This window comes from Phoenix dactylifera, chromosome 14 (assembly GCF_051530095.1).
Source record: "Phoenix dactylifera cultivar Ajwa chromosome 14, Ajwa_hap1_PhDact_Kaust_v1.1, whole genome shotgun sequence".
NCBI lineage: Eukaryota > Viridiplantae > Streptophyta > Magnoliopsida > Arecales > Arecaceae > Phoenix > Phoenix dactylifera.
The window spans coordinates 12,958,290-12,984,896 of NC_143203.1; the positions used below are offsets into that span (position 1 = coordinate 12,958,290).

The 26,607-nt window shown below is 40.9% G+C and overlaps 2 protein-coding genes and 1 pseudogene across 5 annotated transcripts; 1 reads left to right on the forward strand and 2 right to left on the reverse strand.

Moving 5' to 3' along the window:
• Nucleotides 1–165: 165 nt before the first annotated feature.
• Nucleotides 166–4,767, reverse strand: LOC149751350 (uncharacterized; annotated as a pseudogene).
• A 3,045-nt stretch (nucleotides 4,768–7,812) lies between these two features.
• On the reverse strand, nucleotides 7,813–11,338 carry LOC103698225 (cysteine-rich receptor-like protein kinase 8). 4 transcript variants are annotated; one of them, XM_089927207.1, is made up of 7 exons: nucleotides 10,711–11,338; nucleotides 10,568–10,628; nucleotides 10,244–10,336; nucleotides 9,887–9,992; nucleotides 8,609–8,840; nucleotides 8,381–8,531; nucleotides 7,813–8,292 (listed from the first exon to the last, which is right to left on the reverse strand). In XM_089927207.1, the coding sequence occupies exons 3-7, from the start codon at nucleotides 10,271–10,273 to the stop codon at nucleotides 7,942–7,944; spliced, it is 870 nt and encodes a 289-aa protein (XP_089783333.1). In that variant the 5' UTR covers nucleotides 10,274–10,336; nucleotides 10,568–10,628; nucleotides 10,711–11,338; the 3' UTR covers nucleotides 7,813–7,941. The 4 variants fall into 4 exon arrangements, with proteins under 4 accessions (XP_089783333.1, XP_089783331.1, XP_089783332.1 ...); XM_089927205.1 differs by having other exon boundaries at nucleotides 8,609–8,846; XM_088721813.2 differs by having other exon boundaries at nucleotides 8,150–8,303; nucleotides 8,609–8,846.
• A 1,210-nt stretch (nucleotides 11,339–12,548) lies between these two features.
• Nucleotides 12,549–26,607, forward strand: LOC149751351 (uncharacterized). Its single transcript, XM_089927300.1, has 10 exons — nucleotides 12,549–12,651; nucleotides 12,745–12,824; nucleotides 14,787–15,356; nucleotides 15,909–16,031; nucleotides 16,417–16,596; nucleotides 16,677–16,758; nucleotides 19,531–19,558; nucleotides 24,923–25,815; nucleotides 25,898–26,007; nucleotides 26,235–26,607. The coding sequence occupies exons 1-7, from the start codon at nucleotides 12,549–12,551 to the stop codon at nucleotides 19,548–19,550; spliced, it is 1,158 nt and encodes a 385-aa protein (XP_089783426.1). The 3' UTR covers nucleotides 19,551–19,558; nucleotides 24,923–25,815; nucleotides 25,898–26,007; nucleotides 26,235–26,607.

A 26,607-nucleotide genomic window follows, 5' to 3' on the forward strand; every position in this document is an offset into this window, starting at 1 on the left:
GTTTTTGAAAGCGTCGTCGGAGGCCTTTTTGAAATAACGACGCTATTTAGCGTCATCAGAGGCTTCATTGCTCTTTCTTCATCTCTTCATTGCCCTTCCTCCCGAGAGGCCCTCCTCTCTTCATTTCTCTTTCTCGATCTCTTCATTGCCCTTCCTCTCCTCTCGGGATAATAGAACTAATTAGGTCCTCGATTTAGCCCCACATCGGCGGATCAACAAGTGGTGGTGGAGAATTAGGAGGTTCTCGCAGAACCTCGATGGGTGGAGCTCGCCGTTCACACCCGATGTGAGCACCCTCTTCACCACTTGGCTCGCGGTGTTCTTCACGGTGTTCTTCAAGTTCTCCTCCAGATGCCTCAAATCGATGGCTTGGCAGATTGCTACCAGGTAGGTGGAGGACATGAGCTTCAGGATCTCCACCGCCTCTTGCATCTTCCTTGCAGAGATCAAGCCCAGGGAGTTGACGTCCTAGTTGTGCTGCTCTGCACTCTGGACGTGGTTGGTGACCGGGTTCCCAAGGAATTGGAGCTAGGCTGCCATCGCTATCTCCGCACCCTTGAAGCCATAGTCGAAGCTCGAGTTCCGGCCGCCGGAGAGATTGGATGGCAGCCCATTGTTGTAGAAATCATTGACGAGCTCGGAGAATTGGGCGAACATGAGCTTCTCGAAGGCGGCGATCGCCAAGCGGGTGTTGTCCATGGAGATGCCGACGGGAGTACCCTGGAAGTTGCCTCCATTGAGGGCCTTGTTCCTGGAGACGTCGATGAGGGGCCTTCGCCAAGATGTCCACCCAGCTCGACATCTCCACCACCGCGGCCAACGACGACTAGCTCAACGGGCTGCCGCCCATCGCCCAGAACGAGCCCATCCTCTTCCTCATCTGGGGTCACATCCTAATGGGGTCGCCTAATGGGCTGAGAATGAGTTCGCCGACGCTTTTAAGCGTCTCCGCGATGAACGACGCTTTCTTGACGCGTCGGTCTAAACCGAGCCCACGCCCACCTGCCCGACGTCTTACCCACGCTTTGGGGGGCGTGGCTAGGAGATCTACCGACGCTTAAAAGCGTCGGTAAAGACCCAAGAAAGCGCCGGGAGATGTCCTTTCTTTTGTAGTGAGTAATCGGCTTTAGATTGAGTGAAACCATGGGAAGTGATGAATGAAGATTGTTTTGCAAACCATTGTTTTGAAGCTTGTCTTAACCCGTATATGAATTTGTTTAGTCGACAAACCATCCGCTTTCCTTTCTCCCCCTACTGCTCATAACCAGGAGGCAGATTCATGCATACCTCCTCATTCAAGTCACAATATAGAAAGGCATTGTTAATATCAAGTTAGTACAAGTGCCAATCCTTAACTGTTGCAATTGCTAAAAGTGTTTTCACAGTAACCAACTTGGCAACTAGGAAAAATGTGTCATGATAGTCAATTCCGGCTTGTTGAGTATATCCCTTTGCAACTAATCTTGCTTTCTTCCTTTATTCAATTCCATCCGCTTTGAATTTTCGTTTGTAAACCTATTTATAGTCAATCGGCTCTTTTCCTTCTAGCAGTTCAGTAATAGTCCAAGTGTTATTTGCAATGAGGGCCTTTAATTCAGCATCCATAGCTTCACTCGACTCAGGGAACATGGAGGCTTCAGCATAACCTTTTGGATCAGTTGAGGATGAAATGGACAAAGCAAAGGTCCGGTGGGGTGAAGAGAGCCTTTCATAATTCAGAAATTTTGAGATGTCATGAGCCTTTCTTGATTTTGTATGGGGCATTTGCTGTTGAATGGATGATTGAGAGTGGGAAGTAGACGATGCCAAACTGCAATGGTACTCCTTGAGGTAAGTAGGGGGATGTTTGAGTCTAGAGGATCTTCTAACTTGCTGATTGGGAGGAGGAATGGTTGGTTGCACTAATGAAGAGTTGAGTCTAGAGGACCATCTAGGAATCTGACTTGAAGGCTGATCATAAGGTTGATTTGGTGGCTGACCTGTGGGCAGTATTGTGGTAGGAGAGTGTGGAAGAGGAATTGAAGAGTGAGGGATGAATTTGAGTATGCCATCGGGCGTGCCATTAGGCATGCCAGTAGGTTTACCGGCTGCTAAATTATGGGTGCCGATGTCTTGTGTGGGGTGTTGCTTTGAAACAACAAACTTATACTCACTTGGTGCAATGGAATGTGGGGAGAATATAGTGTCATGAGATGAAAAATCCAATGTATAGGAAGTAATGTTGTGTTGAAATGGAAAAACAAACTTATGGAATACAACATCTCGAAAAATGATCACTGTCTTGGTCTGAATGTCATAAACCCTATATGCCTTCATGCCATGGGGATACCCAATAAAAATACATTGTTTGGCTCTAGGGTCAAATTTTGATCTATGTCTTCGTACAGTAGAAACATAGCATAAGCAACCAAACACCCTTAAATGTGCATAAGAGGGTTTTGAAGAAAATAATACTTCATATGGGGATCGATTAGAGAGTTTTGGTGTTGGAATTCTGTTTATAAGGTAAACCGCGGTTAGAACACAATTACCCCAGAAATTTAAAGGCAGATTGGCTTGAAATCTCAATGCTCTAGCAACATTGAGAATGTGTTTATACTTCCTTTCTACCACTCCATTCTATTGGGAAGTTTCAACACGGCTAAGTTGGTGAGTGATTCCCTTTGATGCATAGAAACCTATCATGTTAAATTCTTTTCCATTGTCCGATCTTATTACTTTTATTTTAGCAGAGAACTGTACCTCAATGAAGGTGCAAAAGAACTGAATGATGTTTTGGGTTTGTGATTTGGATTGCATAGGTATACCCAAGTTGCTCTGCTAAAATCATCCACGATAGTAAGGAAGTACCTGGAACCATCAAGTGCGGGTGTGGAAAAAGGTCCCCCAATGTCACAATGGATAAGTTCAAAGGCAATGTTTGAAATATGGCCTGTATGAAAAAAACTAAGTCTTTGTTGTTTAGCAAGAGGGCAAATGGCACAATGATTATTCACATCAATGTGTATCTCAAGTATAGACTTATTCAACATGCTAAGTCAAGAAAAGGATAAGTGTCCTAGCCTACGGTGCCATAGATCAAAAGCGTGACAAGCATCAACCAGATTTGTAGAGGAATACAATGGGGAAGACATGAAAGTTTTGGCAATAGGAAAATGTATCGTTGTTGTACCAGCTACAGAAGAGGAAGCCTTTGCAGTACCAGCAGCATGACTATCATCTACTTGAAGATGTTAGATGCCATCTTCAAGTTTCCCCATTCCAATCATTGTCCAATTCAACATGCCCCGTATCAAATAGAATTTTGACAAGAAAATCAGGCAACATTGATGCATTTCTATCAGTTTACTGGCTGAAATGAGATTGAAAGAGAACCTTGGAACACAAAGGATATCCTTTAGAGTGAGGAATATGAAAATTCTGACTGATCCTGTGTGGGTCACAGGCACTCTCTCACCAGTAGGAAGTCTAACAGTGGCACTTACATTGGATTCGATGGTAGAAAAGAAGGAGGTTGAACACCATGTGGTTCGTGGCTCCAGTATCAATGATCCAAGGGATATGTGCTTGATTTTGAGCAAAAGTGCCCATTGAACAAGTAAGGTTACCTGAGAAGCCAGGTGCTGCCGACTTGATTTGTAAAATCCTGACCTGATTCCCCGATGGATGTGATAGCCTTTGTGCAGCAGTGCTTATCTCATGGGACTGCAGGATTGAGAGGATCATGTAACACTGATCCGGGGTGATGGTGACCTTAGAGAGGTTAGGTAAGGATTCTGGTGTTGAAATGTAGGAAATATGGTTTTCCACAGAAGAAGAGGTCCTTCCCTTCCCTTTTGTCAAACTGAAACTGGGTGGAAATCCATGGAGTCTATCGCATTTTTCTTTTGTATGACCCGATTTTCCGCAGTGACTACACATGGGTCTTTCCTTTCTGCAGATTTAGTTCTTTTGAATGGATTTCGAGCCGGAGGTAAGAAATTGACATTTGTTGTGAGCTGAATCACCACAAGATTTACTAATGAAAGCAGAGGCTTCGAAAATTTGGGTCATAGCCGCAGTTACCTCACGTTGTCTCTCTTCTTGAAGAACGAGAGCAAACACCGTGTTGACGGATGGTAAGGGATCCATCAGCAGGATCTGTCCACGAACACTTGAATAGGAATCATCCAGTCCCATCAAGAATTGGATGGCTTGCTCTTTAGATTGATACTCGCTTGGGTGCCAAGGTCTAAGATTGGCCAATTCTTTCCAGAGTCCTTTCAAACAGGTGAAGTAAGAAATCACACTGCCATGATTATGGGAAAGAGATGAAATCACCTTATGTAGTTAGTAGATTCTTGGGCCATTGCTCTGGCTGAATTTCTTCTTCAGATCAAGCCAAATTTCTTGTGTTGTTTCCATGTAGATGATGTTGGTGCTCATCTCCTTCGGTATAGAATTCAAGATCTATGCAGATACGATCATATTACATCTCATCCAAACCGCATGGTATGGATCACTCGATGGAGGTTGGGGAATACTTCCATCGATGAAGCCTTTCTTATTCTTGACGCTCAAGGCCATGATCATAGATCTGCTCCAGGTTGAGTAGTTTTCCTTATTCAAGATCAAGGAAACAAGATACAAACCTGTGTTATCCCCGTGATGCAGAAAGTAAGGACTCATTGGATCTTCCGCTATACTCTGAACGAGTGAAGGGACTGAGTTGGCACTACTGTTTGCAGAGGCAGTTATGGTGAGAAGCTTTCGAAGCTCTGATACCATGGAGAAACTGATGGACCAAGAAGCTCGAAAATAGAGGAGAACGGAAGAAAGACTTCCGATTACTATTCACTACTTGAATGAATACTCTTACGCACTACAACAAAAAAGGTGTTTGCCGACTCTATATTGCCGACGCTAGATAAAAGCGTCGGCAATTTTTTTTCTTGCGACAGTAAATGCCGACGCTTTTAGAAAGCGTCGGTAAAAAACCTTCCGTCGACGCTTTTGTTAGCATCGGAGTGTTGGGTCCATTACCGACGCTTATAAGCGTCGCATTGTTTAATCACCGACGCTTATAAGCGTCGGCATAAGGGATAAATGCGACGACGCTTATAAGCATCGTCGGACTTCATTTCTCCCACAACAAAACCCGATCGACCCTCTCCCTCCGCAGCCCTAAATCCCTACTATCCCTAGCTAGCTCACGCCGACCGACTCCCCCCTCCCTCCGCCGATCTCAGCCATTCCCCTCCGCCGAGCGACCCCAAATCGCGTTCCTCCGCCGCATCTCCTTCCCCTCCTCCCCCTCTCCGTTGGCCTCCTCTCTGTGGATATCTCCCACCTCCTCCGCCGCAGAGCACTCACGCGGCGTTTGAAGTTTGGAGCCGGCAAGGATAGGGACAAGGCCAGGTTTGGGATCTTCTTCTCTTGCTTCGATCTTTAAATTCTAGATGTTCTGGATCTTTAAATCCGTGCTTGCCACCGCCATCCACACCGATAGAGCCTGAGGGCAGCTATCCTCCTCCGCCGCCTGGGACGCCGAATTTTGAATACTACCCTCCATCATTAGGTTCATGGGTTTGCTCACATTGTTACTGGGATTTCTTCTATGCTAGTCCATATATATGTTGTATTTTTCTTTCTACTAGTTCGTAACTTCTGTTTTTTTTTTAAATTTGAAGAACTATTGGTGCTTTTGGTTGATGTATAACTATAGGGTAAGGTGGTTTTCTTCTGCATATTTTCAAATTACTGCTCATAGATTACGTATTAGAAGCTAAATGATTGAGGAGGTGATCGCAGAGGGGAAAAAGATGCTGGAATGTTTGAGTGAAATAAATCTAGCAAATATTGAGACAGAATTCCAACAAAAGAGTTAATTACTTTCCAAATATTAATATGAATATCTATATATTATATATGTGATTTGAATATATAGAGACCATTAGATTTAATGGTCAGCTGATATTTTTCTGATGATATATAATATAAGAAAGCATCTTTTGATCTGTTGATACTCATCTGTAGCTAGTTTAAAAATATACAGTCGTAGCAGCCAAGATTGGTCTATTGTACCTTTCTGTTGAACAATATTCATATATTGAATAAGTAGAATGTAATATAGTAATTTAATTAATTTATAGAGAGGAATTGTAACATAGGTGAATATAAGTTTTCAACTTGCTATAAAAAAAAAATCATTAATTCTGCAGATACTTTGTCAAATTAAATCCATTAATTTGTAGATTAAAATTTTAAAAATTTCTATAGCAAAGCATTATATTTACCTACATATCATATTTTTGTATTACTGTGAGGTTTTCGTCTTTCATAGCACCAGACTTCACAAATTTATGCTTTTAGACTAATGAATAGCACTTGTCTCTTAAATACCAAATCATTAGGCACACAAGTTTCTATTCATCTTCCTTATTAGGTGGATTTGGTTGCTCTGTCTGAAGATATTTATATATCTTTCTCTTTCTGTCTCCTTATTTTAGGAATGTTCATTCATTACTGTATTAATATTTTTCATTTCAGTGGATTGGAGCGATTGCATGTGATCTAGATCTACTGCTCTTCAAATCTCTTCGTTGGCTTAGAAATTTGGGAAAGTTATCAAAGGAAGACTTGCTCTCTTATCAGGTACTTCAGAACTCGTTTCCCTCTGTCCCATTTTTAATCTCCAGACCATGTCAGTTAATATAGGCTATGCAATCATTGAATTAATTGATTAAGTGCTATTTGTTTAACTTAATTTTGCTTGATTCAGTGTACGCATGCATATTTTTGACTGTATCATTTACCTTGTTTTTTCTTAGAATGGACAAAAGTTGGATGAATAAGCCGAGATACAGTGACGAATATTTGAATGGAGTTCAGAATTTCATTAAATTTGCTTTTGAGAAATCTAATATGAATGGGAAGATTTTATGTCCATGTCGAAAATGTGTAAATGCTTCTTCTCTTGCTCCAAAAACTGTTGAAGAACATTTAGTATGGAATGGTTTTACAAGAGGTTATACTGAATGGGTATTTCATGGAGAGTTGATATTGTCATCTCCATGTAACCAACCCTCGTATATAGAAGACACCTCTAGTTTTGCATCCAGTAATACAGAAAAAAATTCTGTAGGAGAAGATGAAATAAGGGGCTTACTCAGAGATGCTCTTGGACATAGTATTAGAAATTTAACAGATATTAGTGGAGGACAAGAAGCAACTGAAATTGGTGATGAGCGTACATCAACTGATTTTATGCATGTTGAAGAACATATACACTCTGATGATGACACAGCTCGATATCATAACTTGCTGAAATCTTGTGATGAAGAACTATATCCGGGTTGTAAGAACTATATCCACTACAAAAGAAGGAATAACTCCCGACGCTTTTTTTTGTCTCTACCGACGCTTATAAGCGTCGGCGAATTCCCAGCCCACGCGACCCAAAGCGTGGGTCAGACGTCGGGCAGGTGGGCGTGGGTCCGGTTTTTGCCGACGCTAAGAGAAAGCGTCGGCAAAAACAGGGATTTGCCGACGCTAATGAAAGCGTCGGCAAAAACGGCTTTCCCGACGCTTTAAAGCGTCGATAAAGCCCACTCCAGTTTGCGTTTTCGCCGACGCTTTAAAGCGTCGGGAAAAACAGATTTACCGACGCTTTAAAGCGTCGATAAAGACCAATCCAGTTTTGCGTTTTCGCCGACGCTTTAAAGCGTCGGGATTGCTTTTTTTTTTAAAAAAAAATAAAAATACGAATGTAAATTATAAAGGTCAAAATACATATATAAGGTATTTTTGATTACCTTGCTTACACATCAAACATATTAAACTATCTATATGTAATTTGTGAAGTCGGTATATACGTCCAAAATTACAGAAACAACCAGCCATCTAGATTTAAAAGGCAGGCTGATGGAGTACAAGCATTTATTAGTACAGTTGTTTCTCCCCCTATCGAGGGTTTAGTTCGGTAATTGACGCCTCATTTGAAGAGAATAGAGTCGATGTACTTGTAGACTGCTCATGTTTACCTCTAGATGGACCGGCATCTTCAACAAATCCATATGACTCGGTCATGGCATTTGCATAAAAAAATGCAGGCTGTGAGGGAGTTTGGAGTTTCATTTTGTACCTGTTGAGCATCAAAAAAACTGATAACATGTTTGGCCTGTCACTTGGATTTTCCTGTATGCATAACAGCCCAATGTTGATGCATCTCAAGATTTTGTGGCTTGAATAATTTTCAGCCATACTTGGATCAACTAATTTCAGTGCTGTCTCATTGGTCCAACATTGCCATGCCTGGTAAAGGTCTGTTAGAACATGGCGTAGTCATCTCTAGACTTATATCATAGTAGAAAATGTAAATGTGAATTTTGTAGTTACTTACGTAGCTTAGAAGATTCATCACATTTCCAGGGTCATAGAAACTATTGTTCCTTCTTCCGCTGACGATTTCCAAAACTAATACACCAAAACTAAAGACATCTGACTTAAGGGAAATACTCCCATGTATAGCATACTCTGGTGCCATATATCCACTGCAAACCATTAACAATCAAATAATGTGAATCATTAAGGCTTAAAGCATAGTGAAATTTAGGCTTCAAAAACTTACTATGTTCCTACAACTTTAGTTGTCTTGCTTTCAGTATGGTCTCCACCAAAAAGTCTTGCCAATCCAAAGTCTGCAATCTTGGGATTCATGCTTGCATCTAACAAAATGTTGCTAGCTTTCAGATCTCGATGAATAATTCGTACTCTAGAATCTTCATGAAGATACAATAGTCCCCTAGCAATCCCTCGAATGATGTTGTGTCGTTGTTCCCAGTTTAGTTGTTCACTTTTGGCTGCATCTAGTTAATCCAGATAGAGTATGTTTAATGTTATGTACCACTGCCAAAAATGGTTAATTTATTAATTTATAGAGATCAAATTGTATGCTAACCGAAAGAGCATTGCTGGTTTAGTTGGTTAGAATAAACCTATTTACGTATATAATGTATGCTTATACGGTACCAGTTATTTCTCACTTCTTCCTCAGTTTCTTTTGACTATCCAATTTGACCTCGAGTAGTTCTAGATGCCTAGCCTTCCGGAGAAACCAAAACAAACAAAACTCTGGGCTTATGTATCACCTACTACGGAACTTCTTTGAGTGAATTTTGTTCAGAACTTCCTATTATTTTTTAAGTTTTTTGGCCCTCTTGTTTTGTAAATATGAGTGTCTTTTCTATGCATTTTGGAGTACCTGTATGAATCTTTTGTAAGCATTTTCATTTTATATACTCATTTTGGCATATGTTAAGAATATAGTCATGTTTTCATATCTAGCAAACATTATTGTGTGTCTTCACAATCTTATGCTATGCGATTATATTATAAAATTTTCTTTTCGCTTTGTTAGCTTCATAGATTTTCTTACTAAGCCTATTAATCTTAGATTAATTGGCAGGGATTTTAGCAGACCAGTTTTGACCTCAAATGTCAAACTTACATGTGTATACTCTTTCAGTCATAGATGTTCTGTACTATATTTTGGGTCTAATTTTGGTATATGGTTCATTATAAAATTAACAATTATAACCATTTGTAAGCATAAACAAGAAGACTTATCCCATCTAGTTTGGGTCACGTATTTAGGAATCTTATAATATCATTGGTCCATATCCAAGCCAAGCTGTCTGAAATGATGAAGTCATTTCTCATATGAAAAATTAAACCCATGAGTATAGCAACCTAACATAATAACATAATTAAATCCAGTATGAGTAATCAAACTCCAAGAACCTTGTTGTATGTTATGTGCCAGCAATCAAGCAATTTGTGATTCATGATAATACATGAGTTAGATTACTCATAGAAAATTAAACTACTATTCGAGGAAAGAACTCACATGCTAGCATGGACAGGCAGAGTTGGAAGTTGACATTTTTCCTTGAGATGATAGTTATCAGCAGCACAGAAATGTGGAACAGTAGTAAGCATATCAACCAAGGTTCCTACAGATGCATCAAACTATAAGGCATATCACCTCAATATGTTGGAAATCAATGTGTTTGAAGAATAGACAGAGGTCCTACTCCTAGTTGGAACATTGAAAAAAGAAGAAGAACAGCTGGCTCTCAAGCACACAGAGACAGGACATGTTCTAGTGTAACTTTAAGGGTTGATGAAACACCAAAAAACAACAAATATTTTTTATCTTCTTCTTCAGAGAGGAAAGAGAGGAACCAATGGAGATGATCATTGCCTGCTTGCGGACTGGGCAGCCGGTCGCCATGGTGCACCGGTAGTATGCCCGGAGGCACTGTCCATACTTTCTCCATTGACATCCATCAGTGATCTATAAGACAAGTCCAAAAAAAGAATAGAATCATTTAGACTGACCTTCAGAAGATTAATTGGTTTCTCACAACTAAACAACAAGATGCAGCATTAAAAACTAAAGACTTCTAAAGAAATAATAGAAACATGCAAAGATGAGAGTTCAACTAGAAAAAAGACTAAACAAGAAAGGAATGGAGAAGAACAGAGAAATCAAAAGCCAAATCAGGTGGAAGAATAAACGGATTACAGGAACTTGAAGAGGTGTTGATCCGCAAAGCTACGATTTTCTTCGATTGAAGCAAAGAAACCTGTTTCCCAAATCAAACACCAGATCAAATGTGGTAAAGGCGAATGTTTAAAGAATAAACCAAGAATTTTACAATCTCCTACCTAGATTTGGAAGTAGATGGTTTTGGTACTTTGGTTGACGCCATCGACCACCTCACAATGCCGCCTCCAAGGCGTCTCACGGCCGTCGCCGGGTGGAAAAAGGGACGAAACCCGGAGCTCAAGGCGTCTCAAGGTTTGAAGATGATGAAGACTCGAAGAATCACGAAACGGACGAACTCGGAGGAAAGAGGAAGAAGAAAAAGCGGGGTCTGAGGGTCTGAGGGTCTGAGGAAGAAGAAGAAGCGGGGTCTGAGGGTCTGAGGATGAAGAAGGGCGAACGGGCGATTTGAACTTGAGGATCCAAGGCGAGGGTCGGGGAGGAGCGCAGGAGGAAGAGGCCGCAGTGGCACTTGAGGATCCGTGGTTCGAGGGAGAGGGGGGCGAAGTCGGGATCCAAGGAGGCGGCGAAGAGGCGGGCGAAAACATCATCGCCGGAGCCCTTCTGCTTCTTGAATCTGGAGGGGATTAGGGAGGAATGGACGAGGAATGGGGAGGGGGTTACAAAGCGATCAGAGTACTGAAGTAGATTTTCTCTTCGATCTCTGGAATGGGTTGAGGGTGGAGGGCGGTGGCCGGGAAAACGGAAAGAGAGAGAGGGCTTGTTGGGATATAGGATGGTGGGGAAATGTTGGCTTCCGACGACGCGTTTTAGCGTCGTCTTAGGCTGGCGACGCCGACGCTTATTAGCGTCGTCTTTTGCCGACGCTTTCTACAAGCGTCGGCAAAGTTTGACGCTAGACCAAAAATTGCCGACGCTTGTGAAAAGCGTCGGCAAAAAAGCGTCGGTAAAACCTACTTTTTCTGTAGTGATCCGGGTTGTAAGAATTTTACAAAGAATTTATGATGTAGAATCTCTTCCTCTTTCGATATAGTTGCTGGTTTTGGTGACTAGGAAGTCACTAATACTACCTCCCTGTGATCCCCAAATTTTCTATGCTTAACCCTGCAACAGGTGGTTTTGGTGCAGTAGGTTGATTGATGTCCTGAGGGTTGAGATGCATGTATCGCCTTTCTATTTACTTTCTTGTAGTTGAACAGAAGATTGGATTTGGGACTGGTGAATTTAATCTCTTATATATTTTTGTTTGTGCCTCTTTATCTCTTTGAGTCTGTGGATTGAATGGATTTGCTTCTGGGAATCAATCACCAGGAAAATCAAGAAACAGAGGCATCAGTTGCTTTTTTCTTTCCCACCAATATTTTATATTTTTCAGGACTTGACCTGGGAGCAGTTAAGTAGAACTGATGATCATCATCATAATAATGCTAGTTGTGCTTTACATTGATCTCCAGAGCTAAACTTTTCATATAGCTGAAGCATAGTCTTTTCTTTTGCTTTCTGACATCTCTGCAAATGTCAATTTTTTGATCGGAGAGGCATGTTTCTTTTCTTTGGAGTCTACAAAACTGGAATTGTCTCTAATAGCTGGCTTCCACAATTGAGAATTGATTTGGCTTAGCCTTCTCTTGATGTTTCTTATGATTTATAGTGATTTTACTCATGATGTTTATTTTATCTGTCAGAAATTATTTCGTGAGAACTGAATCAAATGATTCTGAGTTTGGTTGATTCATTATCCAGTGGAAGATTTGGACTATAATTATTTACTCTTGCAATTGCATTACTAGTTACTATACATTAGCGATCAGGGCCTTTCTTTCTGTGGAGTACCCTATGAATTTTTAATATTTTATGATTTATACATTAGTTACTCTTGCATTTTTAAACAGATTTCAATTGCTTAAGTACTTGCTTAGGTAACAAAATGCTCCGAGGAAAATGATTCAGAGATGTGGAGTTCCAGCAGTCTCAGGTGGGATCTTCTTCTGCTCAGTCCATGCGATCCCAGCAGCCCCAGCAGCACGAGTCCGAGTCTCAGCATGAGTTCCAGTCTCAGCAACATCCAGGCCAGGAGGTTATGGATGACTTGCATATCCAGGGTAATTTGATTTAAAGTGCATATATTAAGTTCATTTACAATCTAATTATTTTAATTAATTTGCCTCCAATGTTTTAATTATTATTTTTTATAGATGAACAAGGGAGAGTGAGGTTGACACGGGGTTCCTCTCGAGCACGGGATGTGTGGCAGCTTCGTGAGGATGAGAAGATGGTCGTTGAATGCAACGAACTAGGGCAGCCCATCAAGAGGGCTAGAAGCCTTTTATCAAGTTTCTTAGGATCAGTTGCGCGTAGGGGTCAGTTGTGTCCGCTCAACTATCATAAGTGGAATGATATGCTTCCTTCTTATAAAGTTAAGCTTCTTAAATTTGTATAGGTAAAGAATTGAATTTAATATTGTGAATTTGATAGCTACTGTATGTTAATTTACTTACTATTATAATTTTAATTTTTTGATTTAATATTATTATAATATTCTTTATTTTGGTGTAGAAAAGTTTGTGCTCCCTCCAGAGAGCCATGATTGGGTGCTAAAGTTCCTCAACCACAAATGGAAAGAATATAAGTCGAAGTTGAAGGCCGACTGGAAGCGCGAGGGTATGACAGAGGAGGAGGTTGCTCGTGTTTGTCCTTCTGATGTATACCATCATCAGTGGAGGGAGCTTGTTCACTATTGGTTTTCCGAGAGAGGACAGGTTGTGTATTCTCTCTCAATACATTATATAATGTTTAATATATTTAATATATTACAATGTTTACTTTTTCCGTGGTAGACATATTCTGACATTGGTCGAGCCGCACGAGCATCTCAGACAATTCCTCACACTTCAGGCTCGAAGAGTTATGCGAGGCTCAGAGCTGAATTCGTAAGTTTTTTTGAAACTTTTTGAAACTCTTGTATCATATAGCATGTATCATGATATAGTTCTATAAGATGAAACTCTTCCAACATACTTTTTGTTGTAGATGGAAGACCATGGGAGGAAACCTGGTGAGGTGGAGTTCTATAAGATGACTCACACCCACCGAGATGGCAGCTTTGTCCGAGAGGAGTCGAGAGATATAGTTATATGTATTTATTAATAATTTGTGCAATGATTTTTTATATATTTTAATTTTTCAAAAATTAATTTGATTGTTTTTGAGAGATATAGGACAGAGCTACATCCCTTATTTCAGAGCGTATCGGAGAGTCATCTTCAATCGGCAACACCAGAGGTGTCGAAGCTCAGGTGTTTACCGAATTGATGGGCTCGGAGCGTTATGGTCGAGTGAGGGGTTATGGCGTTGGAGTTACCCCTACTCAGTTGTCTGCAGTGGGTAGATATACTCAAGATATTAGACAGAGTAGTAGCACTGCAGAGGTTAATGATCTGAAAGTAGAGATAAAAGAGTTGAAGCAGAGCCACCAGACAGAGATGCAATCTTTGAGGGCTTAGATTAATCAGATTACATCTTTGTTGCATCAGTTTGTCCCTCCTCAGGTAAATTACTACATCTACTTGAACATTTTGCATAAGTATCATATTTTTCTTAAAGAGCTTAATAATTTTCGTATTCTTAACTTCTTAAGTTTTTTTATTACAGGTTCCTGATACTTCATCTGCACGTAGAGATGGTGATGCCAGCGACCCCTGAAGCATTTATTTTGGAGTTTTATATGTATTTTTTTATGCTTTTTGAAGTACATTGTAAACGTAAATTGATAGTATGAATGTAATTTGACAATATGAATGTTTAGATAAATATGTTTGATTTTGTGTATATCTCGCTTAGTGTGTGTGGCTTTGATTTTGTAAACAGGGTTTAAAATTTTTTTAATTTTTTTTAAAAAAAATTAATATGCTAACGACGCTTTAAAGCGTCGTTAAAATTTCGACCAAAAATCAATTAGCGACGCTTTAAAGCGTCGGTAAGTTTGAATTAACGACGCTTAAAGCATCGGTAAATTGAACATTTACTGACGCTATGAAGCGTCGTTAAATTGCAATTAGCGACGCTTTAAAGCGTCGGTATGTTTGAAATTACCGACGCTAAAAGCGTCGGTAAAGCGTTGCCACTACAAGAAAATGAGGTTTTACCGACCCTTTTTTGCCGACACTTTTTACAAGCGTCGGCGATTTTCGGTCCAGCCCCAACATATGCCGACGCTTTCTAAAAGCGTCGGGCATAGACGACGCTATTGTGGCCTAAGACGACGCGCAGAACTCAAATTCACTACAAAAAACAAGCGGGTCGTTCCCCTCCTCATTCTGCATCCCGATCTCAAGCCCTAGCTCCTCTCCTCCTTCCTCCTCTCCGGCAACGAACTGCCCACCCTTGTCCTCTCCGGCGCCGAGCGACGTCCGACGGAAAGGTCTTTTCCTCCTCCCTCCTCTCCGACGATGAGCGGCCGACCCTTGTGCTCTCCGGCGCCGAGCGACGTCCGACGGCAAGCTCCGCTCCTCCTTCCTCCTCTCCGGCATTTTATTGCAGGTGGGAGGCGGACGTGGTGGGAGGGAGCGGGCAGGGCGGGGAGGAGGAGGAGGAGCGGCTGCCTGTGGTGTTCACGCCGGAGCAGCAGCAGTACGCGCTGGAGCTGGACCAGAAGACGGCCTCCCTAAGGCGCTCGATCCAGGATCTACGGCTCCGAATACCTCCCGCACACATCTCCCAGCGCCTCCCCCACCTCCACGCTCACACCCTCGCCTCCAACGCCGCCCTCGCCCTCCAACTCAACTCCCACTCCGCCACCCGAGAACAAGTATGTCTGATCCCTCCTCCGTCCATTCCCCAAATCAATTTATATACCATACAAAATTCCATTTAATTCCATCCCCCCCTTTTCAATTTCGTGTATACTCTGTTGCATTTGTATGGATCGCGTGAAATTTATGTACGCCTTTCTTTCATTAAATTTCTTTATTTGGGTTTTGGGGCATTGGATCGGACAACATCAGATCTCTCTCTCTCTCTCTCTATGAGTGATTAGTTGATAAAATTATGTCATTGAAAGAATTCTCAAGAACGCTTCGAAAATATTATTCTTTAAGTGAAAAGGAAAGACCAATCTGAATATTGTGCGTAAAAAAAAATCAGCAATTGTTCTGCCATATCAATCTTTTGCATTTATTCAGGCTTCATTCATTTTGATTACGGCTTCTTATTCTGCTTTGCGTGTTCGTTTTTGTTGCTATAGTTTGCATCCGGACCAGTTGCCTAGAACTTGTCGTGAAGCTGCTGGCTACTTTTGTTTCTTTTTTCCCCCATACCTTCTTGTTTTATGTACCTAATTTAACATTGAGATTTTCCGTAGGCACAATTAAGAGCTACCACTCTGCAAGAAGAAAATGCTGCATATGAAAAGGCTATATCAAACTGCCAGAAGAAAATTCAGGAGAAGTTGCATGAGGCTGACCTACTTCAGAGTAAACTGAGGGTCAGAAGTTATCACTTCCAAGCCATTTCTCTTTATTTCTTCCTGCATTAGCGGTGTTGACTTCCGGAGGTTTTAAGTTCGTATCAATTTTTTGGACTGTAATTTTAAAATTTCGCTAAATATAAATTCCTTCATGCAGTGCTTTTCCTTTTGCCTTTCTGATATGCCCATGTTCCTTCAAGTTTATCCTTTCCTGAGAATTCAATGAGCATAACTCAACAAATGCTCGTCACCTACAAGAATTTAAAAGTTTCTCAACTGACTATCAAATGGTTGTTTTATTTTTATTTTTTTTCATTTTGTTTTATTTTCACATTAATTTTCTTTGATAGGCAATTTTTATTTTTCACTTGCAAATATTATTGCTAAAGATGTTTGGTTGCAGGAAATGGACCTAATCGAGAAGGATTTAAAGGCTGAGCTGGAAAGGGCACTTGCGGCAAAGGAAATCGATCAACCTGAAGCATTAACCACTGATTCTAATAGTACGGAAAATTTACATTTGGAGAAGGGATCATCAGACAGTGTCAAATTAGAAGAATTAGAGGAAAAGAAAAGAGAGTTGGTCTGTTCCATTCTTCATATCAATTAATAACGTCAACTGGCATTTTGGATGACACTGTTACTCTTCATCTTTACTGTCAGAATTTAATGGAAGTAACGGTCCAGAGATTGGAGAATGAGTGGTCACTAGTTCAACAAGAGTCAATCAAGCAGCCTTCACCAGGTACTTTGAATCATCAGTTTACATCAAAGATTTCTTTTTGATGCTTTGTGGGTTGCCTACATGCTGCTCTGGTAGTTTAGTCCAATAAGAGCACCATATACACCATGTAGAAAACGGCATTCAGATAGTTCACTATCAATCACATTATGGAAGGACAATCATGAAGGAGGCTGTTTTCTTGATTAGACAAACAAGAAATTAGAGCTGAAAATAGATGGATTTAATTGACTTGGAAGCATTAAATAGAGTACCAAATACATAATATGGTTGGGTCAAGGAACTGAGTTATGTCTAAAGAAATCTGTGAGTTTTAAAAGCTACTGTCCTGAGATAAGCAATTTCTGAAAATGATATGCTTAGTGTTAATATAATTGAGAATGAGGTCCCGCCAAAATTGATAGCCAAAGATATCTCTGTATGATCTTTTTGCTATCAGGGATTGGTTGTGCAAAATGATGGGACATATATAGTCTAATTAGGGAAGGAGGGTTGAAGTTGAGAGAAGGATTGGAGTTTGTGATTCCTATATCAAGTTTTGAATACAATCTTTCAAGTACAGACTAAATTATGATATCATTTTCTTTCTCCTATGAGAGGGTGAATGAGACCACAAACATTTGTGAAATTCATCAGTGACTCCAGACATGGCCGTAAGGCCCACAAGCATGTGGCAGGGCAAATAATGAACCAATTTGGATATATCTTAAGTGCATAGTTTTATATAAGAAACTTATGGTAATCAAAAAATTAAGGAGCAAAAATATAAAGTTGAAATTAATTAATTTTCTTCTATATAATCAAATTTTTGATTTGATGGTTCACAATGTTTAATTATCTGACTTATATCTGTAGTTTTATTCGTATTGTCAATATCCAATCTGAATGCATAGGAAATTTGGCATTGAATTAATATCAATATTTAGAATCCTATTTGTCGAATACAAGCACTCCATATATAAAGATTGAAATAGATAGTGTCAGATATTTATTCTCACCCACAAGAAAATAGTACATGATAGATTCCCTCAAAAACTAGCCTCGTAGCCTCGACCATCCAAAGTTAGCAAGGTTTTAGTATTAGATAACCTAAGTTGTTAATTGCCCTTCTATTTTTCCTCAAAAGAAACCGGTCCCTCTGTGCAAATATATTTGCAATTTTAAAAAATCTGCCCCTTATGCCTCCTAGAGAACCGATGGTTTTCCCTGCAGGCGTGACTAAAAGTTTGGAAAAGATCAGGCCTCGCCCAGCCCATGTGAATCCCCTGCTTCCACAGAACATCCTTCACGCATGTTAAAAACTTTTAATCATCCATATTGTTATGCCATCCCAACATTGTCTTATAACTGTGGCTATAGGGAGTTGATCTATTCTAACTAGGTTGGTTGCAATACAGTCATTATCATATGCACATTGTATCACGGCCCTTCTTTTTTCCTTTTTTCAGAATACTAGTTCAAGCATCACCACATTGAATTATTCAAACCAAAATGATAGGAAATACTTTTATTTCAGCCAGATTTTTTTTCCCATTCTAGTTCTCAAAAGCTAGTAGGAAATACTTTATCAGATTGCAGCCTTTAGACTATAGCTTAGAGGTATCAAGGTGGTACATTCAATCACGTCAAACTGATATCGTTTTATTAATATACTGCTACTAAGCTACTATTGAGAACATGGCATAGCTCAATTCCCTTTTGAATTCAAGTATCTGTCTTTGTAAATGTTGACTTGAACTAAGCTGCGCCATTAATCCGACCAAGCAAAGCAAGCGGAGATATTGTGGTATGTACCGGGGGTGATGGGATCTACCTCCCGGCGACAGCAACCGCCATCATTTACTCCATCATACCCATCATTTCTCTTATGTGTTAAGATTTTGCAAGTCAAAGATAATTATCAATTAAGGGAGACACATGCTTCCTACTCCTAGACGAGGAGCCCTACCAAGAATTCTTGCCTGCTTAATTAGCAAGCATAAGTGCAGGCAAACCTCTTCAAAGGTTTGGGGCCAAGCATTAAATTAAAAAAAAAAGATATTTTCACCCCTTTTGCAAGTTAATTGATTTCTATGAACGTGCTTTCATTTGCATGCAGATATAGATTTACCTCCGCACTTGGAAATAATAATAATAAAAAAAGAACTCAATTATGTTATGCCTGCACCAGCACGCGTACTGCATGTTAGTAAGGTATGGGTCCCTGCCACACCAGTGAGGTGCTTAAACCCTTGATTTGAACTATATAGATGGTTGTGAATGGCGATCCCGTTACCCTGGGCTGCAAGTGGTAGTGTAATTCAGGATGAACAATCATGATTTGAAGCACCGAGGGGTCTCCTATTGTGAAGTAATTGGATACGTACACATTTAGTTTGGTTCTTGTAAGGCAGGTTAAAGGAGAAAAAACTGAATGCATTTATTACTGTCTGTTAAAAAGGGTAAACTTGGGAAAGAGAAAAGAAAAAAGGAGAGCATGTATTCTAGGTTGATGTTAAGAGTCTCGTAGAGTTGGATGAGAGTTCGCTTTATGTTGTATGATGCGCATGAAAGGTTCGAAATAATCATGTTCAGCTAACTTTATGATCAGAACTTTAGTTTTCTCTTTTGCCCAATCTTAGCACTTTCCATAGATGTGATGGAGATTCATCAAGTTAATTTTTCTGCATCCTTGTACCTAATTATTTAGCCTTTCTTGGCAGTGCCATTTGACAAATTATTATAAAACAATAATAAACTTTTGATATTTACGATGCCAATTATTGATAAATACAGAGAAATGGGAACTGTCGTGATGGGAAAAATAGAGTGTTAGCTTAGCTATAGCTGTAAACTAGTCGTTGGAGCCTATACTGTAGTTATAGCTGTAGATGACCTATACTGTAGCTGTAGCTGTATATGAGTTGTACACGATAACCATCTTCCCATATAAAAGGAGGGCTATAGCTGTTCTTCAAGAAATAAGAAAAGAAGTTTACTTTCCTCCTTTCTCCACATCTCTTCTCCTTCTAACATGGTATCAGAGCCATAGAAATCCTGAAGCAATCTTTTTTTCTCTCCATCTCGTAGGCCACTGCCGGCCACTTCTTCTTCGGCGGCGGTGGTATCGTCGGGATCGTTGGGATCTGGCACGTGCTTCCTCTCACTGTGGCTTTCCATTAGAAGCCATACCTTTTCTTGTGGAGAACCGGCCTACCGCAGCAGTGCAAGAGCTTCCGCCGTCTGTCGCTGGAGGAGAAGCCCATTCGACGTCAGGCGCCGGCTCCGGAGAAGAGGACTGTCCGCTGCCCGTTGTAGAGGCAACCGGCTTTCTTTCGCTCTATATTCCCCGGCTTCTTGGTCTCCTCCTTGGGAACGGTGGCCGTGAGCACTCCATTCTCCGGCTTCTTGGTCTTCTCCTTGGGAACGGTCGCCGTGAGCACTCCATTCTTCTCCTTGGTGCCCTCTTCGTCTTCACGTTGTCCGACAGCCGGAACCGCCACAAGAACTTGCCGCTGCACTGCCGCGTTGGTCTTTTCCTCCTGACGTAATCTTGGGCGCCCGCAGCAGCACATCCCGTCGCAAAAGGTGACATAAAGCTGTTGCTCCCGCCGCCCTGTGCAGCAGCTTCTCGAGTCTCCCTACAGGCGAAAGATCAAGGAGCCTTGGTCACGTCTTTCTGACACCCGAGACGTGACACAGCCATTTTGCCCAAGGTACATTCTTTTGCCCATCCTCATGTCCCAAGTATAGAGGCAAATAGAAAAAATTGTGGTCATGGTCTGAGAAGCGAGCTACAAGAAACGTACAAAAAGTCTCCGTCACGTTTCTCCAAAAAAAAAAAAAAAAACAAAACAAAAAAAAACAAAAACAAAAAAAGGGAAGGGAGAAGTTGCTTGAGATTTCAATCATAGCTATGTCAACTGATGTTACACGCCCTATTGAGGTTATTTTGGATGGGACCAATTATAATGTTTGGTCCCAACAAATGTCTGTTTTTCTTATTGGGCGGAGATTATGGAGATTCATCACCGGAGACAAGAAGGCTCCTACACAGATTTCTACAGAGTCCGATGCTGATTTTGAAGATTCTCTTGGTTCATTAATACATCTATGCCTTCTATTCAAACTCTTCTTCCCAAATTTCGAAATGCGAAGCTCGCATGGGAATTCTTGGCAAATCGCTATAACTGCTCGAGTGACTTGGCTCTCCAGTTTCAATTGGAGTCTAGGATTCACCAGTTGCGTCAAGCATCTGGTCAATCTATTCTTGACTTTCATTCACAGATTAGCAGTCTTTGGGACCAGCTTTCCCAGGCTGATCCTAATTTTACAGACGAGGACTCTGCCAAGAAGTTTCAGGAATATAGGGATCGTCGGCAATTTATTCAACTTATGATGGGCATTCGAGATGAATTTGAGAACACCAGGGCTTCTTTACTTCATCGATCTCCTCGGCCAACTGTTGAGGTAGCCCTCACCGAGCTTATATCTGAAGAGACTCGCCAAGCTACTCGGCGAGGTGTTTCTACTGATATGGTTATGGCCACATCAGCTGGTATTTTACCCACTCCTCTCATTCATTCTGCTTCTGTTCCAGTAGTTGCAGCTACTCCTTCAAAGTCAGACAAGGGAAAGACTAGTAAATTTCAGAAACAGTGTTTTTATTGTGGCAAACTAGGCCATAAGATCTCAGAGTGCAGGAAGAAACAGGCTGACGAGAGAGCAGCTCAGAAAGCCTATACAGTCTCGCCATACCGGATTGCAGCTGCTGCGTCTACTGGATCGTCGGATTCTGCGTCTTTTTCTTCTTCTATGCCCACTTCATCTATTACTACAGCTGATATTGAGGCAATAGTCCATCAGGTTCTATCTCGCACTGCCCTCTCTACCATCTCAGGTAAACTTTCTTCCTGGTTTATTGACTCCGCCTGCTGTAATCACATGACCTCTGATTCCTCCTTAATTCCTTTGAAAACAACCTTAAATCGTGTTCCTGTGATATATACCGCTAACGGCTCCCATATGGATGTTAGTCATGTAGGGTCTGTCTCTACTCCTACTCTTTCTTTACCTGATACATATCTTGTTCCAAAATTGTCTTTCAATTTGTTATCTGTTGGTCAACTTGTGGAACATGGTCTTAAAGTATCCTTTACTGATAAAGGTTGTGATGTGCAGGATCAGAAGACGGGCCAGCTCGTTGGGACCGGGCGTAAAATTGGCCGCTTGTTTGAGCTCACATCATTACATGTACCTAGTTCTAGTCCTATCCCATCAGTTGCTGCTATATCTTCGAGTCTCTGGCATTCTCGATTAGGGCATGCCTCTCTATCTCGCGTTCAGTCTTTAGTTTCGAGTGGTCATTTAGGAAAAGTTCATTTTCAACCTTTTGATTGTGTCTCTTGTCAATTAGGAAAACAAAATGCTTTATCCTTTACTAAAAGTGTTTCTTTCTCCACTGCACCTTTTGACTTGGTACACTCTGATATTTGGGGTCCTGCTCCTGTTCCAACTAAGGGAGGATCAAGATATTTTGTGATATTTATCGATGACTACTCACGGTATACATGGATATATCTTTTACGTGATCGCTCTGAGTTGCTTGACATTTTTCGTGACTTTCAGCAGATGGTCAAAACCCAGTTTGGTCGACCTATAAAAGTCTTTCGTAGTGACAACGCTATGGAGTATACCTCTACCTCATTTATGAAAGCACTTAAACAAGATGGAACCGTATCCCATCGGTCTTGCCCTTATACTTCTCAGCAAAATGGTCGTGCCGAACGAAAACATCGACATATCTTGGACACTGTCAGGTCTCTCCTTCTTTCTGCCGCATTACCTGAGTCCTTTTGGGGAGAGGCTGCTCTTACAGCAGTCTATACCATCAATCGGGTACCTTCTTCCACTATCTCAAATAAATCACCATATGAAGTTCTTAATGAAAAAGTCCCTGATTACTCTTTTCTAAAAGTTTTCGGTTGTGCTTGCTTTGTTCTCCTTCCTTCACATGAACATACCAAACTTGGACCACGCTCACGTCTTTGTTGTTTCCTTGGATATGGTATCGAACATAAAGGCTATCGATGTTATGACCCCATAGCCAAGCGACTTCGTATATCCCGACATGTTCAATTTTGGGAACACAAGATGTTTACTAGCATATCTCCACTCTTCACGGGTCCTCCTCAGTATTCCTCCATCTTCAATAGATCCACTGTTGATCTCTTTCCAGATTCCCCTTCTGATGCAGGTAATGAGAGCTCATCAGGTAATCTTTCTACGTCCGATTCCACAGAGTCTGGATCGTCCACTGATCTGATCATCACAACCGGAACTTCCGAGCCTCTTCCAACTCTTCGCCGCTCTAATAGGGTAAGATCCACCCCGTCTCATCTTAATGATTATCACTGTTTTTATGCCCTTGCTACCTTCTATGAGCCTCGCAATTATCGCGAGGCCAGTTCTAATCCCCTTTGGCAGAAGGCCATGTCTAATGAACTCCAAGCTCTTCATGATACGCATACATGGGATCTGACTGACTTGCCTCCTGGAAAGACTGCAGTAGGATGTAAGTGGGTATATAAGATCAAGACTCACGCTGATGGTTCAGTGGAACGCTACAAAGCCCGTCTTGTGGCTCGAGGATTCACCCAGGAGTATGGTATTGACTATGAGGAAACTTTTGCTCCAGTTGCACGTCTTACCACTTTTCGTTCCTTACTTGCAGTTGCAGCTGTTAAGCAATGGAAGATGCATCAGATGGACGTTAAGAACGCTTTCCTCAATGGTGACTTAGTTGAGGAAGTGTATCTACAACCTCCCCCAGGTCTTATTCATCCACAGGAAAAAGTTTGTCGTCTTCGAAAGGCGCTCTATGGCCTCAAGCAGTCTCCTCGAGCTTGGTTTTCCAAGTTCAGCTCAGTCCTCACTCAACAGGGCTTCACTCCTAGTGCATATGACTCTGCCCTATTTATTCGCCGATCCGAGGCTGGTATTGTTCTTCTCTTGCTATATGTGGATGATATGGTTATCACTGGAGATGACGTGTTAGGAATTCATACACTTCAGCAATTTCTTGGACAGCAATTTGAAATGAAGGATTTAGGATCCCTCAGCTACTTTCTTGGTCTCGAGGTGACATCCAACTCCGATGGCTACTATCTTTCACAGGCTAAGTATGCTTCCGAGTTGATATCTCGTGCTGGGTTGACAGATAGCAAGATCGTGGATAGTCCTCTGGAAATGAATGTTAAGCTTCTTCCCACCGATGGTGAACCATTGACAGATGCAACTCTGTATCGGCAATTGGTTGGCAGTCTCATCTACCTGACCGTGACACGCCCTGATATTTCCTATGCAGTCACCCTGGTTAGTCAGTTTATGCATGCCCCACGCTCTACACACTATGCAGCAGTCTTACGTATCCTTCGGTACGTTAAGGGTACATTGTTTCATGGCCTTTATTTTTCAGCCCACTCCACTCTAGATATACAGGCCTACTCTGATGCTGATTGGGCCGGAGATCCTACAGATCGTCGCTCTACCACAGGTTATTGTTTCTTACTTGGGTCATCTCTTATCTCTTGGAAAAGCAAGAAGCAAACAGTTGTCTCTCGCTCCAGTACAGAGGCTGAGTATCGTGCACTGGCAGATACTACCTCTGAGTTCTTATGGCTTCGATGGTTACTACATGATATGGGTGTTTCCTTGACTAGCCATTCTCCTCTTCATTGTGATAATATGAGTGCCATGCAGATTGCTCGTAACGATGTATTTCATGAGCGAACAAAACATATTGAAATAGATTGTCACTTCATTCGGCATCATATCAAGCAAGATACTATTCAGTTGATATATGTTGCTTCTGCGGATCAGCTTGCTGATATCTTTACGAAGGCACATCCACCGGGGCGTCATCGTGATTTGGTTCGCAAACTCAAGTTGGCATCTTCGCTCCCATCTTGAGTTTGAGGGAGGATGTTAGCTTAGCTATAGCTGTAAACTAGCCGTTGGAGCCTATACTGTAGTTATAGCTGTAGATGACCTATACTGTAGCTGTAGCTGTATATGAGTTGTACACGATAACCATCTTCCCATATAAAAGGAGGGCTATAGCTGTTCTTCAAGAAATAAGAAAAGAAGTTTACTTTCCTCCTTTCTCCACATCTCTTCTCCTTCTAACATAGAGTCTGGAAGTATTCGTGAAGGTGACAGCTTGTCGATCATGCCCAACAAATAATGAGTATGCTTATGTTTATATTTATGCTGAATGATAAAAGTTAAGAGTACTTTATAAATTAGATAGGCATAATGGTGGAATATTGGATGATCTGTGCTTTGAATTTTTTTTGCAGCTTCTTTAATATTTTTTATTATTTTCTTAACTTTTAGCTATCACCATCTAAATGCTTGGTCATTCTCAAGTTTTAATTCTGAAACTTCTTGTGGGAATTTCTGATCATTTATGTAAGAGAAAGAGACAGTTCTTTTGGGTAATGATTATCAGTGTTTCATGCTTGCTTGCATTCAAGGCTGTGTTTTAAGCAACAGGCATGAGTTTATAACCTGGTGAGTGAGCTTACAAATCTTGTGGGATGGCTCTCAATATTTGGTCTTAGTTTTCCTGCATACACAAGTTAGAACTGCATGTAAAGTCTGATGAATTTCAAAAAGGTGAACACAGGTACGTACTTGCCATGCTTTGTGCATTTGCATTATATTTTATTTTAACTCTAGTTTGTACATGTGACTGGTCATGCAAATTTGCATCTCCTTGTCAAGATATCTGCTTGACACTACAATTTTGAATTTCTACCCCTTGATCTTCTTGAGAATGAAGACTTATCAACTACATCTGGGCAGATGAAGAGGGGTGTTTCTAAAATGTTATATGATTGATACATGCTTTTGAGAACCAAAGGATACAGTAGCAAGGCCTGTGATTTTCTATGGTTCGGAAAATCCGTGCACACTTGATAAAGGCTTATAATGCTTGTTTGGATACTTATAATCCGTGCTGGAGTTCATAAAAGGGCGTCAGCCACTGAAACTATAGATATGGTTCAAAAATACCAGGTTTGCCACTGAAACTTTAGATTTCTTAATTTACATCGTATTTCTGCACTGCTAATATAATATCACATTTTTCACCATGAAGTGTTTGGATCTTCTGGACATTTGGTTCGTTTCTCCTATCTTATGTTGAAAACCTGTTTTGTCGGACATACATCTATCAGCAATTTGGTCAGCCTTCAGCTTCACATCAAAGTAAATATGCTTCCATTTTATTGGCTAATTAGTCACATAACTATAGAGCAACACTTGGCTGAAAACATTTCATGTTGTATTTCCCTTTACTTCCCAACCATAGCCCTATTATTGACTGTTTTAGAGGTTAAAATCTATTATCCTATTAGTGTTAAGCATTTTCTCGTGCCCCTGACAATATAAAATTTCCATATTGCACTAATTCATAATATGATATTGTAATGCAGGAGTTCAAGAGGTTGTTTAGGGAAGATGTTATGGATTATGCTACGTGCACAGCTAATGTCAAGAGGAAACGACCTACTCTAAGAAGTTTGAGAGGTGGAAAAGCTCCATGGGATAAAGGTGAAGATGATGAGGATGGAGAAGATGATGACAATGACTGTATGGGAGGGCCATGAAGGCTCGACTTTAGAAACCAAAAAGAGCAATGGCAGCAGGGTTACCAGACAACAACAATTGTAATTATAACTTGTTCAACATTACTGTATATTATATGATTATAGTGAGAGGGAAGGATTGGTGTGGGAATTGTTCAATAGTAGTGACAAAGTAGTTTGATTATATGACAATTTAAATATTTCGAATGATTGGAATGTT

Coding starts and splice junctions, on each gene's coding strand:
- LOC149751351 (XM_089927300.1), top strand. CDS start 12,549: ATGCGATCCCAGCAGCCCCAGCAGCACGAGTCCGAGTCTCAGCATGAG. Junction 12,652..12,744: donor GGATGACTTGCATATCCAGG/GTAATTTGATTT, acceptor TATTTTTTATAG/ATGAACAAGGGAGAGTGAGG. Junction 16,032..16,416: donor TACTTCAGAGTAAACTGAGG/GTCAGAAGTTAT, acceptor GTTTGGTTGCAG/GAAATGGACCTAATCGAGAA.
- LOC103698225 (XM_089927205.1), bottom strand. CDS start 10,273: ATGGCGACCGGCTGCCCAGTCCGCAAGCAG. Junction 9,993..10,243: donor GCTGCCCAGTCCGCAAGCAG/GCAATGATCATC, acceptor ATGCATCTGTAG/GAACCTTGGTTGATATGCTT. Junction 8,532..8,608: donor ACTAAAGTTGTAGGAACATA/GTAAGTTTTTGA, acceptor AATGGTTTGCAG/TGGATATATGGCACCAGAGT.